The 19,976-nt window shown below is 40.8% G+C and overlaps 1 protein-coding gene across 2 annotated transcripts in view; it reads left to right on the top strand.

Annotated features, from left to right (window-relative positions):
- Positions 1–2,754, top strand: part of tle5 (TLE family member 5, transcriptional modulator) — a 31,561-nt gene extending 28,807 nt beyond the window's left edge. Inside the window, exon 7 of one of the 2 annotated variants that reach the window (XM_079574607.1) lies at positions 107–2,754. In XM_079574607.1, the coding sequence (XP_079430733.1) occupies positions 107–331 (225 nt within the window). In that variant the 3' untranslated portion in view covers positions 332–2,754. Of the gene's footprint in view, positions 1–103 lie in introns of both variants that reach the window. The other variant, XM_079574606.1, reaches the window with a different exon arrangement.
- The last annotated feature ends 17,222 nt before the right edge of the window (positions 2,755–19,976 follow it).

Genomic DNA, 19,976 nt, shown 5'->3' with positions numbered 1-19,976 from the left:
AAATAATAAAACTGAGAAAATTCGAAGCATACAGTGTGTTCCTGTTAGATGTGTGGCTGCAGTCATTTGTGCCTCTAAGCACTCCCTGCTTGTCTTCCTACAGCAGCAGCTCCAGGCTCACCAGCTGTCCCAGCTCCAAGGACTGGCCCTGCCCATGACCCCTCTGCCTTTGGGCCTCAGCCAGCCAACCCTTCCCGCAGTCACCACATCCTCCGGCCTCTTCTCCCTGTCCTCTCTGCTGGCCTCCCAAGCACAGCTGGCCAAGGAGGAGAAGGCGTCCCGTGACGGAGTGGACAGCCACCGTGAAGAGGATGGTGACAAGTCTGATTAGTGTTTCTTTGCAAAGACCTGAGTCCCCAAAGCATGTCCTGTGGCCCACTGCCTCCCTGTCCTGCAGCAGCCAGCTCACACTGGCAGCAGTTCCACAGCCCTAACTGCCCCCCTCCCTCCCCCCCACTGTAAGTCCTGCCTCTACCAGGCTTCACTGACAGGGACTTGGCATCTTTAATGTAGTACTGCCTTCATTTACTTTAGAAAGCTGGGATCTGCTTTGATTTTTGTAATTATGCTTTTTGGTATTTACATTACAGCATTCTTTTTTCAGCTGTGTGAGAAATCCATTTCCGCTGACTGATTTGTGACACTTAATGCTATCAGTTATCCCAACATGCAGTGATTAAACAAATGAATGCAGTGACAGTGTATAAAAATCAAGATTTCCTAAACTTGGTTTTACAACTTTATATTGCAAGTTTTTATTTTCAGCTGAGCTGGGCTCATTTTCTACATATCCAGAATTAAATCCTAAAATCGTATACATTTTTGCTTGTAAATGATCCAAATCATAGGTTTTGCATATGTACCTAAATTTAACCTGACATGATGAGCTTACCATAGACTATAATACTCTGCTTCCTTTGACAACAGTTGAGCATCAGAAGCAGTGCATTGGAGGAAGACCATGCATGTCGTGTGTTTGACAGCAGAGGGCAGTGTGTCTCTTTGAAGAAATCTTCTGGTTTGTTTTAGGCTTGAGCAGAACAAGGACAAGACAATGACAAAGCACAGGCTGGTTCATAAGGGAACAGCTTATTTATCCACTCTGTTGGATACAAACTTAATATACACAAACTGGAGCACTAACATTAATCTCTGCCTGTGGTCAGTCTCTGGGATCATCTACCGAGGAGAGAGCCGTGCACAGTGTGGCAGCAGCTTCTTAAGAAACTACTGTTACCCGGCTTTTTTGTGTACATTTAAAGGGCAGACAACAGTCTTTATTTGTTTTGACAGCTGTGAGGTGCCAGCTCTAGCTACAAATTAGATTTTTGCTCAATCAAACCCCAATATATGATCCACATATTTACCCACTTTTTTTTTTTTTTTCCAGTCTCTCCACCCAAGCACTTAGGCTAGAAGAGTTTGTCTATCACGACCTGAAGCACAGTACATTTGAGTTCTAGTTGTGTCCACAGATAAATTCATTAATTATTTATTCAATGATCTGTAATAAATGAATGATTCACAAGAAAACATTCCACATAATAATTAGAGATAGTTTCTGCAAGGTTCTACCGCTACTGAACGGCTTGCTACTAGTTCTGCCACAGTTACTCATTAAAAGTGGAATTATTTCCGCTGGAGTCAAAATGAATAATACGTATGTACCCGATGTTGTGTAGGAGTGATGCTATTATGAAAATAGAGCATTTTTACTCTTGTTTTGTAAAAAGAATTTCTCTTAGAACTTAAATGTTTATAAGTGACAAAGTGTCGACTAATTCTTTGGGTTGAATTGTGCTATTTTGTTTGATAAATATTAATAATGATATGGGTAAATAGGATTTTTGCAACACATGTTTCGAAAAGGACATTTCATCCAAGTGCGGCCCTGTGACCCTGTGTGGAGACACCTTTGACTATTCAAGTTTTAAAGTTCAGCACTACTAAGTAATACGCTAAATTCATCAATGGACAATAGCTAGGTTCATATCAGAGTTAAAAGCTAAAAAATAAGGAGATTTCTCCACTATATGAAGCATTAATCCATTTCCCTGTTACATTCAACAAATGTTTTGCTGTTCTCGATTTGAGCTGTATGCTCCTGTTTGTAAGAAAACCTAGAACAAGACATGCCTCATATAGCGTATGTATAGCTACATGTTATCTGTAGTGATATGAAGCACACTGGCATCAACATACCCACTGCATGTCTGCAGTAAAATGATGGAATGTTTTGGTCTAAGCTTTTTGTGACCAGTGGACTTGTTTTACACTTGTTTTCATTTTGACGAGTGTAACACCGGAAGAAGGTTCATTGCTGACAGTATAAACCATTACATTTCTTAGTATTTGTTAACGTAGTTTATACTGATATATACATAAAGAGCTTTATGTGTAATGACAGCCTCTTTTGTCTGTCCTGGATGATTCTTGTGCTTGTATTGCATTACTGAAGTGACACCGGGGGGACTGCAGCGCTCAAACTCCCTGAGCCCCATTATTATTACCAACCCAAGTTCTGGCCTTTCCCACCCATTCTACTTTTAGCCGGTGATGCATTTTGAGCTTTGTAAAGGTCTTTTTTAAATACTTATTTTGTGTATAATGTTAAACCTGAAAGTGTGTACTTTGGCAAAAATGTTTTGTGTCTCATATCATAGCTTCATTTAGACATACAAAAACTGTAAAAAGTACAGCAAACATTTACTATAAATAATATGAAATGTTCTGCAGTAAGGAAAGGACTTCTTGTGCCTTACAAATAAAGTCAATCAAATTAAAAATGTTTATGTTCGTGTGTTCTTTGTCCATTGACCACAGAGAATCTTTTCCTGTCTATGATTGTCTGCAGTTCACCACATAACCACCAGGAGGAGGTGTTGAGGCGCAAACTGAAGCAGGGTAGAAACCGCCAGTAATTGCTCTGAGGTATTCTCACGTGTGTTTCAGCGGGAGCTTCCTGCGCTTTTGGCTGCACTGATTACAGTTTATCTATTCTGTGCCGCACGTTCGCACAATTGATGTGACATCTCTGAGCTGGCGGATCCTGGCCTGTTTGGCACCTGCACATAATCCTCATTTAGTCTATTAGCGCTGAGACATGACTTGGCTTGTTCAATCCTCAGCTACTCATTTGTGCGCAAGACAAAATGCGTGTACAGTGCGGAGACTTGTCATACGAGCGCAGGGCTGTGCACAATGCTGCTTTTCAAAAGTAGGTGCAGGTAAGCCTATTCATAGCCTATACTGAGAGGTCTGTAGGATGTAGAATTCTGAAACACCAATTTAGTCTTCATTACATGTTTGCTTAATTATTAGTGTGGCATTGTAGCTTAATTCAGGCGTTTACTTGGCTTTCTATTCACCTTTGTTTCGTGTTTTATTGTAATTGACACTGTGCATAACTCCAAATCATAACAACGCCGCCCAAGAAGTGACTTCCTGTTTCGAACCAGCACGCCAAAATAAAAGCACACAGCTCGTCTCATTGATTGGTTCAGCCATGGGCGCAGATAGCGGGGGGGACGGGGGGGACATGACGTACCCAGATTTTCATTCACCTGGATCCGTCCCCCTCACTTTTATGAAGAAAAATATCTTGCAAGCATTTTGCAATGTGCGAAACAGCGCCTCCCTTGACCATTCACTTTGATATGCGGCGAGAAACGGTATTGCGCTCATGTGTTTGTGTTGACTGGGCTGTGCGTGTGTCAAAATGCGAAACGCGAGCTGTTGGTTTACTTGGTTATCAGACAGTGTAGCCTACGTCAGGACTGCTTTTTCATACGTCATGTGGCATGCTTGGTGAGTGATTAGAAACCGTACCAATACGCATTATTGTCTTGCAACGATGGGCAATTAAGTTTGATAGGTTGTCATGCCTGAGCAGCTTTGTCCCCCCCAGTTTCAAAAACCTATCTGCGCCCCTGGGTTCAGCAGGTACTTGCGATATTACAAGAATATAATTAAATACATACATTTTATGTGTTTTGTATGTTAATAGTTTGGCAGAAAGAAAGTTGAACTAATGAATAAGATGGTGCTTTTATTTTGGTGGGCTGAATCGAAACAGGAAGTTCTTGGGTGGTTATGATTTGAAGTTTTGACTCAAAGTGCCTCCTACTATCACAGGAGGCAGTTTGAAATCAAGACTTTAAAGGGACAAGATGCACGTCGTTCATTTTTATACTCACTACTGCTACTTCAGGTCTTACGTGTAACTGCAGGTTCTATATTAAGCTCGTGCATGACGGCACTTCGGACCGAATTTTGAGTGACGGGTCTGGGCTCATTCTACACATTAGGACATAGCTGGAACATGTAGAGGGAGGAAAATACTTAATTTTAACATTATTAACCTCAGCATAGTCCCTTTAAATCAACATTTACCTACTGGAAAGACGGTCTTTATGGGAGTGCATTTTTTTAGTGCTGAAATGATGATAAATCGGATGAATCCATCTGGAGTTTAAAGTCAGAGGGGCGGCACCTCGTGACATCAGCAGGTGGGGGTCAAGCGCTTTGAGTTTTTGAAAAGGAGACTGACGGAATATACAGGTTAGCACAAACAAATAAATTAAACAAAACACAACTCCAAAAATGTTTATCATGATGAGGGACAAGCATAACATTGTTAGAACTGAACTACAGCCTATTCTGCTCTCTTTGGTTGTGCATCTTTTTTGCTTGCAGAGATAGAAAAGTGGCTGCAACCATCTTCCCTCTCTCGCTCTCTCCCCACAGACAGTGCTGGCTCTGACACAGTAAGAAATATGCCAGCATGCCCCATTTATTTTTTCTGCAGGATTCACACATACCCCTTAATCTCTCTTCCTCTCTTTCCTTCACTACAAAAACAGCAGCAGAGAGATCACTTTGGTACAGACCAAAGCATTCGAACATGTAAGAACAAAATGTGTAATTGGACATTTAAAAACAGCTTTCTATAGCTGCTGTTCTCACAAATACAAACAAAACTTAACCACCATATGGCTTTTATAAAATGCTGCTCTACTGCAGTGCATTCAGGTGTGGCAGTGAGTATACTGTTGTGAATAAAAGGGGCAGAAGTTTGTTACCTTTATCTGAAATGACTAGAAAGCAAAGTTAACTGAGTTGTATAATGGCACCTGCTGGCCCTTCCTGGTAAGCCTAATAGCTCTATGTTTTGAATGTGCTCAGTACTTTATCTTGGTCTTTGTAGCCAGCAGCATCTTTGTCTCCTGGGAGAGATATTACCTGCTGAGTTTGAGCCACATGCAGCCTATTCTGCCCAGAGTTATGGGAGCAGACGGGGGTTGCACACTTTAGAACACGCTTTTGTGTTTCTGATGACAGCTATGATGAGTCTAAGCAAGACGGGCAAACAGAACTGGAGACAGAGACTGAGGGATTGTGCAGAGAAGCTTCTTGATTAATCATGATTGACTCATTCAGAGCCCACTCATCTTTTCCTTGCACTCTCTCTCGCTCCCGCTCTTCTGTATGGCTTGATTACGGAGACACGCTCTCTCATTACGTGCACTCCTCTTTCCTCATCTCCCTCTCTCTCTCACTCTCTCTCACTCCCCTCTCTCCCTGTAGTCTTCTGTCAGTCCCCTGTTGCGCCGGTTTATTCATCCATCTCTGAAAAGGAGCTTGTCAATCTCTGTCCGCCGCACATCTCTCCATCTCTCTCTTTTTTTTTTCTCCTCTGAGTATGTACCATTTCTCTTCCTCCCATCTTCCAGCTTTTGCACTTATCTGTCATTCCCTGTGTGTATGTCAAAGAGGAGAACACAAATTCCTCATTCTAGCTGTCGGTCTGTTGCTCTTTTTGTCCATGTGTGCTGCTCCACAGTGGATCTGCACATCTGTTTTTTAATCTAGCATATTGTGTTCACATCTTAAATATGATATACTGTATTGCATGTGTAATATAATGATTTATCTTGAGTCAGAGAATATTACGATAGATCTGTAGACCATACAGTGGTTCTCAACTGGTGGTGACAAAACAGAAACCACCTTCAACAAATCATGACAGCCACGACTGTGCACATATTAGGGCTGGGAAAAAATATAGAATCGGATGTGCTGCAATACCAAGTATCGATACTTTATCACGTATCGCAATACTTTTTTATTCTGCACTTTGTTTTCCAGTATCAGTTACACAGAACTTTGCTATATTTTGAGGCAGTCTCCCCCAGGGGAACTGAAGTTACATACTATACAACTAAAGTCAGTCCTTCCTTCCTTCCTGCACATTTTAAAGGGATATTTCAGGATTTTTGACATAGGGCCTCATTTCCTTGTTATCCAGAGTGTTGTTGATTTCTGGAGAGATATATATTTTTTAATTCATGCAGTCCTTATATTTGAACAGTTTAGTGGTGCTACGCTACTGCTAGGCTAGTGCATGTCTATAGTAACTAGTAGCCTGCATTAAAAGCTTCTTCAAAATCATCAGGTAGTCCTCGAAACGTTGCCATATCTGATTTGTAGAAAGCTTCTTTGTGTGTTGTAATGCGGCCGCAGGCAAACAAACTACTGTAGATCCGGCAACCAAGCAGATCTCTCTGCGTAGCTTACAACCAGGAAGCTGATGCTGCTCAAATATAAGTTATTTTAAATGGAAAATGATTATATTAAAAAAAAAAAAAAAAATCAGTCAACACAGACATTTATATTGGTAGTCTGGTGTTATATGTGATTTTTTTTTCACTCTAACAGCAGCTAGAGGGCGCTGGTGGTACAATAACAAACAAAGCACTTGCTTAATGTAGCACTGAAAAAAAACAAAAAAAACAGTAACGTTTGGCCTAAGAAAGAAACTTGAGAGACTGGCGAAAAGCAGAGGTTACTCTTACTGCAACAAAGAAAAGAAAAAAGCTAATAGCGGGCTATAAGCTAGAGGCACGAGTTTGCAACTGGTGCTTGAACAACGTGCTGCCGGGAGAGGCTTGCCAATAGTGCAGTTATGCCTCCATGCCCAGGTAGTTGCCAAGGCTGGTGCGACTTATACTCCAGAGCGACTTATATACGTTTTTTTCTTCTTCATTGTGCATTTTTTGGCTGGTGCGACTTACACCCCGGAGCAACGTACTTAAAATACAGTATTAAAAAAAAAAAAAAATCTTAAAAGGCACAGTGTGTAGCATTTTGGATACTGTTGTCAGCGATACAAAACAAGTTCCAGATAAACTCAGAAAATGCTGCTGTTTTTGCAGATGGTGGATTTAGATGGGGACTGTTTAAATTTAATATTTGGCTGCCTTTAGTCAACATCTCCATGGAGACGAGCTGGAGATGTCCCCACTCCCGGCAAAGTGACAGTCAGGTCTTATATTAAGAGAGCTGCTCACAGTCCTCACAGCAAAGACACTTTTCTTTTTTTTTTGGTCATATTTTAATAATAAAAATATCCGTAATAACAGAAATGCTTACGTTTTATTCTATTTGGTGGCTGCAACCTACTTTTTTTGGGTCAGAAACTGGAATCATTGTTTTAGTATCTCGATCAGTGTTTCTCAAAGCAGCTTTAGTTGGCTCTCGGCCACCTCCATTGGTCTATAGTCTTTGTTTGTTTGTTTGTGTAGTAGGAGGCACTTGGCGGGAAAAAATGGAGAATTATGCATCTTTGGGTATCCCAGTGCCTTCTTCTCTTACAGTATATTAAACCTGACTTTTTATTTTTTTATAAAATCAATGCAAATTCATTTATATTCTTGGCTTTAACTGTTTCAATCGTACAACTTTGTTCTTTCCTCCAAATCTACATAAGACAGATGACAAGCCGCAAGTCTAAAATTCACTGAACACGAAATCCTCTCCTATATTTTAACATTGTCTAGATCTTTCCTATCTCTATCTGCTCTGTACATTGAGCAGAAGTCAGTTTAATAATAGCAAAACACATTTTCTCTCTTTCCTCCCTCCCTTCCCTGAGTCTATTTGATTTTCTGTTTGATATATTTTGTACATTTCATCCTCCTCCATCTCTCCATCTCCTGTATTTTTCATTCTCCTGCGTGCATTTGTAGTGGTGATGTTGTGCTGCTTAGAGCCCTCCCCTGTGTGGTTATAGTAGACTGTTACCCCGCTGCCTCTGATACTTCCTGCCTGTCGCTTCCAATCCTGGTGACACTCACCCTGGAACACTTGCACACATTGGCACACACTTCCACCACACTTCTCCTTCCTCGCTCTCATTTAAGAACATAATCTTCCGCCAGTGCCCAAAATAAGCCTAAAATGGCTTTCTATGTCTTTTACTCATAATGTGTGGTTATATAACTATTGTGCACGTATGAAAAGTAAACTTCAGTGTGTGGTAAATGACTTGGACACATTTTTCTTCTGCAGGGTATAGGTCATATACTTCCCTCCATTGTTTGTCAGATTGCAATTCACCCACATTGCTTATGGTGGCCTGTAGTAACAGGAGCAGCCAAGCACCTGAACATTATTAGTTGTATTTATCCGGAACATTGCATGCTACATGAATGAATAAATGAATACATGATTGCCATGAATGATGGGGGAAAGGGATATAATGAGTAAATAAGTAAGTGAGTAGATCTGGAACACTATCTTGGTGGAACTTCAATAAAATTTCTTTTTCTTTTTTCTTCTCAAACAAGGGGAGTTTTAGTTGATCACTTTTTGAATTGGGAATATTATTAATGAGCACAGATTTTACCATCAGATAACATACACCTGCTAAAACACCATTTTCATTCAAAGCAGTTATTCCATTACTTGCACACACAATAATGACATCCCACCACACCTCAATAAAACACAATCACCTTTGCATGTTGTCTCTCACCTTCACTTTGTTGCATCCACTTCTCTGGTTTGCATGAGTGTTTTTTGTGTGTTGAAGAACCATATAGATTCACCTTTGGGACCTGCCCTGTCTGTACCCACACACCCCAGCTCTATGTACCTGTCCCGTGTGAGCCTTGACTGTTGGTTCAGGAAAGCACTCTCATCCTGATCCTCATCACTAATTCATCGCCTCACGACCTCTATCCATCAGCGGCAGAGCGAGTAGAAAAACACCTCGGGATATAACGCTACAATCGAGCTATCTCACTCTTCCTCCTGACGCTATGAAACCAACTTCCCGCTCTTACACTGATGCACCTGAAAGAGATGCCTGACCTTAGCATCTACAGTACTTCATTTTGGCCATGGTTCCCACTATGGATTCAATTTGTGTCATTTAAAAAGAAAACGCATTAGGAATACGCTCACTTTATAGCAACAGTATATTTAATTTAGAGAAACATGGATATTATCACATGTGCCAGAGACAAGATCTAGCTTTGTCAAGAGAAAGACATATAATATGAAGATGATGATATTACCAGCAAACTGACAGACGGTACTCATTTGGTTTGCCATAACTCAAATAATATCATAGCTGCTGCTTCAGAAAAAAAAAAGATCTAATCAGACTTATTCTGAGACTTTTCTTCAATCTCTGACTTCCAAAATGTGATTCTACACTTGGAAATAACTTTAAACAGACCACTAAAATACACACACTATACTACTAAATAGCTACTGACACTTCCCCCAGATACGAGACACTTTTAACAAAACCATAAAGACTCAATTTAGCCTCATATTTCATCTTTTGTGTGAGGCATGCTGTCTTTTTTAAGCAGTGGTACCGTGCCAGTGCCTGTGATTACCAGTGCAATGCAGCGTTAAGGATTACACTTACAGGTGGGTATTAGAATAAATGGCTTCTCTGGCGTTCGGCCTCTTTTAGCGGGCTGATTCAGAGATGGCAGTGGGAGGTATAGACTCTAGAGGATAAACACAACACTGTCTGAGAGCTTTGGTACTGCGCTCCTGGAATAGATAAACGACTGTGGGCAAATGTTTCTTAATTAAGCACTCACGACCCTGAATACTTAGGTGATGTCTTGAAGATAATAAGTTGGATGGGATTATGATATGGTTAAAATTAATATACAAGGTAACATTATGCATGTGTGCAACATCAGTAGGCCAAAACGAAACTGTCCAACCTATGTAAAAAGTGTGTGTTGAGGGGGGTGCAAAATCCACTGAGGCCTTGTATATAGTGGGAATTAAACCTGAGACCTCCCTTCTGTGACTACTAATCCAAGTTCTACTGTATTATCCAGTTTTTTTAATCACCCAAACTAAACAAAAACAAACAAAAAAACGTTATCTGCATATCATTTTTTTGTTTTAATGGGGTCCCTCAAGGATCGTTCTTTGGCCCCATTGTTTTCCTTAAAATTACACCCACACTGTTTTACTTATTGATACCTGTTTATGGTTGAAATGTCAGTTATTGTGGCATGTATCAGGGCACACAGGGATAATCATGCAAAAATAACGTGTATCACAGATTAGAGAGAAAGCGAGTGCAACTCAGAGCAGACAGGAAACAGGAGGAGGGCTGCTGCCAGAGGCTCAGTGTTGGAACATGGAGCGTGCTGTGTTGATTTGATTAAATTCACTTCTGTTCTATTTGCTGTAGGCCTAGTTACTCAGCTATATTTGTGCAGTCGCTCTAACAACAGATCTGTAGCGAGCGCCGGACGGGGATTACAGTCACAGACAGAGAGAAAGAGAGACAATCAGGTTCTTTTGGGTGAGATTAGCCCCATTTGACAGTTCACTACAGACAATATTAGCTCTTGTTAGTCTGCCGGATTAAACAAAGACAAGGGCTAAAAATATCTTGGGCTTCAAATAAAAAAATTAAATGTGCAGAAATACCACTTTTATTTTGACACAAGAAAACAAACTTGTTGTAAAGGCACCCGGGGACCATCATTAGAACACTTAACTAATAGAGAGAGACAATACAAACATGAAGTGTGAATAACAATGTGTCTGTTTTCTCATGTCTTCATATGGTTTGTTGTATCTGCTTTAAAAGATACACACATAGTGGTATGTAATAGGCTAACAACAAAACCAATCAATAGAATATCTTTACTATAAAGTCAACATTGAATGAATGTGATGAAACGACATCATATTAACTTAAAGTTGAGAATTGGAGTGGGCCAGAGAGTCAGTACAAACACTGTATAATTAACAACGACTGCATAATCATTACCGGACGGTGTGATTTAAAATTCCTTTTTATCTTATGGATGGTATACCACTCAAAGCTGACAATTTGTATTATATACTATTAGTATAAGTCAATATGTTTTTACTCTAATGTGTCTATGATATAATGCACACACAGTGTGTCACTAGACAGTGCAGAGAGTGGATGTGTGGTGACAGGCCGGAAACAGAAAGCCCAAGTCCCAGAGGACACACACATAAACTGCTTAAACTCAACACACACACACACACACACACACACACACACACACACACACACACACACACACACACACACACACACACACACACACACACACACACACACACACACACACACACACACACACACACACACACAAACACACACACACAAACACACACACACACACACACACACGCACACGCACACGCACACACACAGATCAGATTGGATGCTCGCTCAATGTCACTGTGACATTTCCTCTCTCTGGGAATGCTGCTGTCACATGGGACGATGTGTCAGAAAATGGAGGCAAATTTGACCCTCTCCTCAGTGGACTTACTGTACACCACAACTCATCATGTCTGCAGAGAGTGTAATCAGGACAGCTAAATATGGAACATTTCAGCGAGATGCTTGCACACGTAAAAGCATGCTACATTTTTCAAGATGATCTTTACGTGTATTTTTGTTTCATTGTACCAGTCTTGGTACTTTATAATAGTTCAGAGCAGAGCCACACATGACCCACAATCCAGAATCCCCATGTGTTCTTCGTTCACCTGCCAAAAAGTTTCATTTGGCACTGCTTTCAGACTGTTTGGAGCCAAGTTATATTTAGAGTGGATTTCTTCACTATTTTAAGTAGTAATAATGTGAATTATGCCACAGAATCTTATTGTTATTTTGTAACAATAATGGCTTTCACTTATATTGAGCTTTTCATATCTGTGTCCCAAGTTTCTCAAAGCACTACGCTGTAGTCATTATTCAATCCATATTCAGTGGTTATAAGCTACTATTGTAGGCACAGCTGCCCTGGGGTGACAGAAGCAAGGCTGCCAATCTGTGCCATTGGCTCCTGTGACCACAACCAACCCTGTACGCACACTCTGATCGATGAAGTGTCTCAAGGATACAATGACAATCTGCACCTGCGTGAGCCAGGAATCACACCCCCTCCCTCTCAATTATTGCACGACCCGTTCTACCATCTGAACCTTTGTCACCCCAGTGGTATCAAAACAAATAACATATTCATATTTTATATTACTAAGACATCAGCAAAAATGAACCCCTACCACCTCAGGTCACCATTTTGTGAATTTGTTTGTTTTACTGAAATTCTTTCTATTCTAAATCAAAGGGACTTTGTGGCTGATTCACAACTGTTTCAGATTGTGTGCGTCTAAGTTTGTGCTGTGAGTTTGTCGTATCTGAAATCATTTTATATATTTTTTCTGTCTTACTCCCAGAATATTTTTTTTCAAAACCTTACAGAAGTCATCAAAACACCTCCTGGGATAAACCAAAGTCTCAGCCCTAAAAGTACACTGAACACATATCAGAACAGGCAAAGTTTTTCTATTGGTAGCTTTGTGCCATTTCTCTCTTTCTCTCTGTCTCTATCTCTGGAACATTATGCCTTGATTTCATATATTCTATCGCACATACCCTGCTGTTTGTGAGTTTCATGTTGTATACGCACTGTTCTCTGAGGCCAGTCCAACAACAAGAGATCCCCCAGGAATCTCCGAACATAGCATCATGAATTTTTCAACGCTGACATCAGCCATCTGCACCTCTCGGCCAAAGCTCCGCTTTACACACGCGCACACGCACACCTGTTTAAAGTGTTCCTCACACAGACACACTCATCAACGCTCTTTACCTCTCTTTTTTCATGACATTTTATAGTGTCCTGCATCTGTACAAGAGTCTTTTTTAACAAAAAACAATGCTCAGGAGTCCACTCCATCATGTAAGCAGTGGGCTCATAAGAGTCATGATTTAATGTATTAAAGTATAACCAGTTACCAACAGAATGGGAATAGAGAACCACTGCTCTATAGCATACAATCTCTGTCTCAAACAAGTTATTTTAACAGTACATAAAACCCATTTAAGAAACAAATGTTCTGCTAAAGGTGTGATCTCAGCAGGGTGTCGTTAAATAAATGGTTTATATTTATATCCACAAGAGGGAGAGTGTGATAATGATGATGCCTCAGACCTAATTAGTCACACAAATGCCTGCACTGCTGCCTGGAGGTAGCACTCTCAGATCCATGTAATGCAACCTTTACACTGCCTGGCGCACACACCACATTAGAGTCTATATAAAACACTACATCGGAAGACCTTTATTATATGGTTCAGAGCGATTGCATTTCATCGACTACATATAGCCAACAGATCTGATAGACTTACATAGTGAACTGATGTGTTTTGCACATGTGACTCTTAAAAGCAACGCATAATACAAAATTAATCATTGACACAAGTTTCTCTTCACGTTTCATCTTTAGTCATTATTCATTCACTCCATACTTGTTGGTGGGGGTACGCTGTAGCCAAAGATGCTATGGGGTATACTAACAGAAGCGAGGCTGCCAATATGTGCCAACCCAAAGGCAATGTGGGGGAAGAGTCTTGCCCATTAATCAGAGATGGGATTCGAAACTGTGGCCCCTCAGTAACTGACTATACATCACCACAGTGAATCAGTTGCATGCAATTTGTCAGGCTCACGTATTATTATATATGTTTTAACATAGTTTGCTTGAATGGTGTAACTTGAATGGAAACATTTGTATGGCTCTGACCCAGAGGTACCTTCCCTTCTCTGGACTAAAGCTTAAAATCAAATGCTATGAAATGTTCCCATGAAGCCTCTCTGAAAGCATTCTAAGCTTAGAATGGTTTATTATGTTAACGTTACTAAAAGACAAACAGGCTCAAATGACATTTATTTATATCCGGATGAGGAGGAGGAGATGGTGATGATAATGAATGAGAGGGAGCTATTTATGCACTGCGTCTGCCTCACACATAATTAGTCACCCTCTTGGCGTCTGCCCAGCAACATATACGTTCTGTCTCCTTAGTCTTTAGCGTGAGACAGGACTGACTTTCGTGACTGACACACATGTTACTGATGACAATGCACATTCAGAGGTTGTCAAAAACATCATCAATATCTGCTCTATGGAAAATCCCAGGAAATAATTTGCATTTAAATGCAAATCATAGTTTTTGTCGATTTTGATAACATTGTCATTTCAGATAGAGAGAAAAGTGTAATGTTCCCTCAGGGCTGGTATGGGCAGACTTTTTGACCCAAAGGCCACATTGGAGACTTCCAGACTGTGAGAACCGTAATGTTGGTCATCATGCTTTTCAAGATAACAGATAAAATAGGACTTCACTTGTTACATTTTAGCCAATTTAGGTAATATTTTTAGAACGATCTCAAGTGTTGGGCAGGCTTAATCGCTTTGCAGGCCGAATAAAAAGTCCAAGCGGGCAACGTGTGGTCCCCGAGCCTTAGTTTATCCAATTAAGATACTGACCACCCCCTAGAGTGGTCAGTATCTCCAAAAAGAATATTGCATGTGGGGTCCACAGAAATGCTATATTGTGCTGCCTGCCTAGGGACTACAGATGGAAACTAGCATCTCTGCTATAATCTGGCATATTTACAGTGGTCATGTGCAACTGTTCATTAATATGCATTGTCCCTATCAAATAAATAAATAAATAAAAAATAAATTCATCTTATGGCTCAAGTCCTGACAACAATTTTGCCATATTAACAGCATGTTTAAAATTTTTTTAAAAATCACCTTAGTTTTATTTGCACAGAGAGAAGATTTTGGTTTTGTTTCATGTGGTCAATATTGCTAACTGTAAATTAGTTTTAATTCAATAGGCAACAGCTGTAATGTGCTGTATTAGCTTCTACTTGGAAGCAGGCATGTTTTGATCATTCTACATATCGTGTTGAGTTGCCCATGACTGGATTACAGTTTATATTGAAACAGTGATAGGAAACTAGTCCATTGTGCACATACATGCTCATACATGCTCTGTTCTCTGAAAGTGCACAGGTGCGGTTCCTGGGTTTTGATGCATTACCACGTGCAGTAGATGACATAGCATAGGGCTGCCCTTGGGTGCGGGATGCAGGAGTTGGAAGACATAAAGGCCTTTTAAAGCCTCATAAAAAGGCTGCAGAGTGAGGAGATAGGGAGCAGAACAAGCCTCAGTAAAGCTCTGGAACACTGCTTCATTACAATCACACGCTCCCTCAGGGCACCAGCATTTCACCAAAAGACATGTGCACTGCATGATGTCAGCAGAATACTGAGTTTCATGTTATTCAAGATATAGCAAGTCAGGCCAGTGGTCAGTTCAGATTACTATGACTGTAATGACCTTGCTGATACATTAACATACATTTTCACAAGAACAGGTAAACCATTAAACTTTGTAATTAACAGTGTTCTGTGACAAGCTCCACATAGCCCCAACAATATGATTAAGTAACGGTCTATCCAATCCACAACTGGTCCAAACAGCAAGTGTGCACTACACCTATGTATAGTACAATATGTATAGCATTAAAATTTAAAACACAGCGTTCAAACCTGGCATGACATCAGCCTGTATAGGAGCAGTGCACACGCAGGACTGCCAGCGGCTTAACTTGATTTATAGAACAAATCTGCTGGGATACACATGTAGCTAATGCTATACAGCTCTGTTTCTCTGCCTCTCCCGCGGCCTTGTCTGAGCCAGTGAGTGCTACAGAATACATCATAAGGCATTGCTTCTTTAGAAACCATTCAGATTCAACTCATTAGCTAGACATGATGGAGAAGGGGTGCCACAGAGACATACGTAAAGCCTAATTTTTGCAATGTGTTTTTGACTTACTAACCACAGGGTGATTTAAGTGGTGCAAGACGTGCTACTTTTGGGCATAAGAACGCACTACTTATCCAAAAGGGGGTTAATAAAGTACAATAAATAAAGCGTATCAGTGGAAAATAGGGCAATTATTTTGGCACGTTCGATTTGACAGTGAAGACAAACAAAAGAGGGGTGTTTAGTAGCAGACACATTTACAGGTATAGTCAATGATAAGGGTGCATGATGGCAGAGTGGTTAGCCCCTGTGCCAGGCTAATGTAGTCTGACTCTGTTTAGAGATGTGCATTTGATACAAGAAGTGATTTAAATTATAGTAAGTAAATTAATGGGACAAAATGGTTGTGGTGAATGGTTAAAGTGAGGAGTGATAGAGTGAAATTTGAAAGTAAAAAAATCAAATTCTTCCCCTCTTTAACCAGAAAACCTTAATTATTTTGCAAAATGAGGAGAGCAGGAACAGGATTTTCTAAAGTCAATTATCAAGCTCCTCCCCCTCCCCTCCTGATTGGACCTGACAGGCTGGTTGACAGGAAAAGCTCATCTCTTTGGTCAACACAGGAGGACACTAGACTCTGATTAGTTTCTTAGATCCGAGAAGGAGGGACCTTACAAAAAAATAATATATATATATAATATTTCTTACTTATGCAAAATCGACTTTTTCAAGCTTTACATCATGTTATTATGTCATTCCCTCATTAAAAACATGCCTGAAGTTTTGCCTTGGCACATTCACGTATTTTTGAGTAATCTGTAAAAACTCTGATGGCGGCCATTTTAGGGATAGCCTTGCCTGAGTCCTCCTAGGAACGCCCCCACCTCCTGGAGACGCCTCCAACTACTGCCCCTCAGCAGAACCCCCTCCCCACTGATGCCACAGACAGCGTGTGGAGGGGGCGTGTCGGAAAGGGTCAGAGGTTCTTAAAGAGACAGAGGCCTATTTCAAGACATTCACTACAGCCATTTTGAGAGAGCAATTTTATACAAGGCAGTTATTCTAATTTACTGCATTTACAGACCAACAGAACGTTTCGTCATCATTGTAGTGTGCTATAGACTGGTGCTATGTGATTGAAAAAAGCATAATACCCCCTCTTTAACATCAAAATGGAAGACCATGTGGTTGATTTTGCACATTCTATAAAACCTGTAAAACATTTAGACTTCCGGACTATCACTTTAATGGTTATTTGACTATAATATATGCCATATCTGCTGTGATTACTCATCCGCTTTTTCACTCAGAACAAAGTCAAGAAAGGAATGAACATATTCAAAAACCCACCAAACACCCCACCTTTTGCGAAGATTAGAATAGTAGGACCGTATAACCAGGATGTCACAACTTCTACAAAGACACAATCATGTGACACAACAAAGCAGGTAAAAACTGACCTGAACTGTTTTTTTCTTTTTTCGTTTTTTTTTTTGCTCCAGCAGGTCAAGGGATCACATATGCTTTGAAGGCCATAAGACACTACACTAACCTGATTGTGTGTTGCTCCACTGCCCTGTGCTTAGAAGTCCATTCATCCAGAGTTGTGGTGAGTTTATCCAGACTTCCACATCATATGGATCGTATTTCTCCCTCGGCTGTTTCCTCTTACAGCATGGATTAGTCGCCGTGGTCCTGCAGATTGTTGGACCGCCTGACAGTTCGCAACAAGAAAGTAAAAACCAATGTGTTAAAGAGGAAGGCGTGTAATGCGGCTGTTTCTTTTTGCATACTCGGGCTGATTTTTCTTCAAAATTTCCAGTTCTTGGGCAGTGTTGAATATTGCATGAGTTCTTTGCCAGTGTTTACATTTCACTTTGCTTCACTTTGTGTGATCACATAGAAATTGGTCACTTGCAGTCTTTTCCCGGCTATGGGATTAAGCCATTTGCAATTATTTGTTGATTTAGGACTATGTGATCCATACAAACACTCAACAAAGTCACAATCATTTTGAAGAATCAAGTAGCTATAGTGCAATGTCTACCACATTATATACATATAAAAAGAGTATGTATTGGCTTTATAGCATTAAATAACATGGTCATATAAGCTATATAAAAAGTTGAATTGTTGTTATCTGACAAATGCAGCCCCCTTTACTAATATATGTTTGTTTCCATGCTATTAGTTGGCCTAATGTAGTTAAATTAGTTAGCCTGAGCACCCAATGAAACAATCTAGGCATGTATGATACTGCTGCCAGTGCCAACCACAAGATGGAGCTGGTAAAAATGTATTTTTAACTGGTTGACTCTCTCCATACCCAGCCTATGGTCCTCTAGCCTTTAAAAATAAGCACAATGATTCGTAGATGATTTAGTATGATTCATTTTTCTCACAATGCATCATGCAAGCCCTAAACCACATTTTCACACAGTACAATATCCTCCCTGAAAGCAGAACACAACGGATCCACACAAGTAAAGACAAGACAGTTTTTTTTTTTAATTCTTCACTCGGTAGGTTAGAAAACACACTATCACGACCAAGCATGTCCAGACATGGTAACTCTGAAACAAGACAGGCACTAAGCAGTGTGTTTTCTTCTGAGTCAGTCAGGAAAGAGCCTGACAGATGATCAGAAATGTAGACAAAGGAAAGCCATATATGATGCACAAGTCAGTGGAGCGACAGTGGCACAGTTGGCAGAGCGGCTCGTTCTCGTGATCGGAAGGTCGGGGGTTCGAATCCCGCCTCCTGAAGATGCACACTGCCGTTGTGTCCTACTTCACCCACCTTACATTGGTGTATGAATGAGAGTGTGAATGGGTGACTGGTTCCTTGCAGTAAAGCTCTTTGAGTGCCTTTGTAGGTGGAAAAGCGCTATATAAGTTGAGACCATTTAGGCTACCGTAAGTAAGGGCGACAGTGGCACAGATGGTAGAGAGGGTCGTCTCATGATCGGAAGGTCGGGGGTTCGAATCCCACCTCCTGAAAGTGCACATTGTCGTTGTGTCCTTGGGCAAGACATTTCACCCACATTGCCCCCAGTGTCTGCGTACATTGGCATATGAATGAGAGTATGAATGGGTGAGTGGATCCTTGCTGTAAAGCGCTTTGAGTGCCTAATGTAGGTGGAAAAGCGCTATATAAGTTGAGACCATTGACCATTTACCATTTAAGTCACAGCCATTAGCGAGCGACATGGTAACTAACGCTGGCGGGTAAACGTTCCTGCAATGCCTGAAGCTAATGTGGGGGAAAAAATAAGTTTGGGTTTTTGATTATACTCATGAGAAGGGACTTGTATACCAGCCCCACCAAAATGATAAAAAATTCAAAAGCTAGCTAATGTAGTCAGAAGTGTTGAAAAAAGCGAGAAAAAAATAAATCCTTGAATGATTGACGGTTCCAAATTTTGTAGTTAATTCCATGTTGTACTTTTTTCTGGATTTATCAAGTGCTAAAAAGGATCTGCCCGGTCAGTAGTTATGAAGCCATTATGTTTACAGTGTGTCGCCATGGATACTGACCACCAAGTGATGCTCTGCGATTTTCTTTTGAAAAACTGCACTGCCCATAAAAATAATAATAATAAAAAAAAAAAGGCATATCTAATTTCAAGCTGTATTTCTCCTAAAGTCCGCTTGTGTTTGCATTATGTTTCTGTGAGCACACTGAACAAATATGTGGATTGAAATTAACGGTGGAATTTACTGACCGTTTATGTAGCGTGACTGACAGCGTGCACGTGCAGCGTGTGTACGTATGCGTGCGCGGGCTGAATAATTGGGACTTCAATGCCCACAATCCCCACAGACCCGCAGCTCACGTCCACCCCCCCTTCTCCACCGCCCACCCCCATTCAGCGGCAACTCTTGTCTGCTATTGGCCTGACTCTCGCGATGACATCAGGACCCAACGTGGGGTGTAAGGGAGTTGATTTGTCAAAGCTCGACCAGTGTTGTCCAATCAGAGCGCAGAGCGGTGTCTCAGACGAGGAAGCGCAGTAAAGGTGGAATTG

This window comes from Gobius niger (genome assembly GCF_951799975.1).
Source record: "Gobius niger genome assembly, chromosome: 17".
In the NCBI taxonomy this organism is placed as follows: Eukaryota; Metazoa; Chordata; class Actinopteri; order Gobiiformes; family Gobiidae; genus Gobius; species Gobius niger.
The sequence above is the reverse complement of the archived record's forward strand: the minus strand, read 5'-3'. Positions and strand labels throughout refer to the sequence as shown.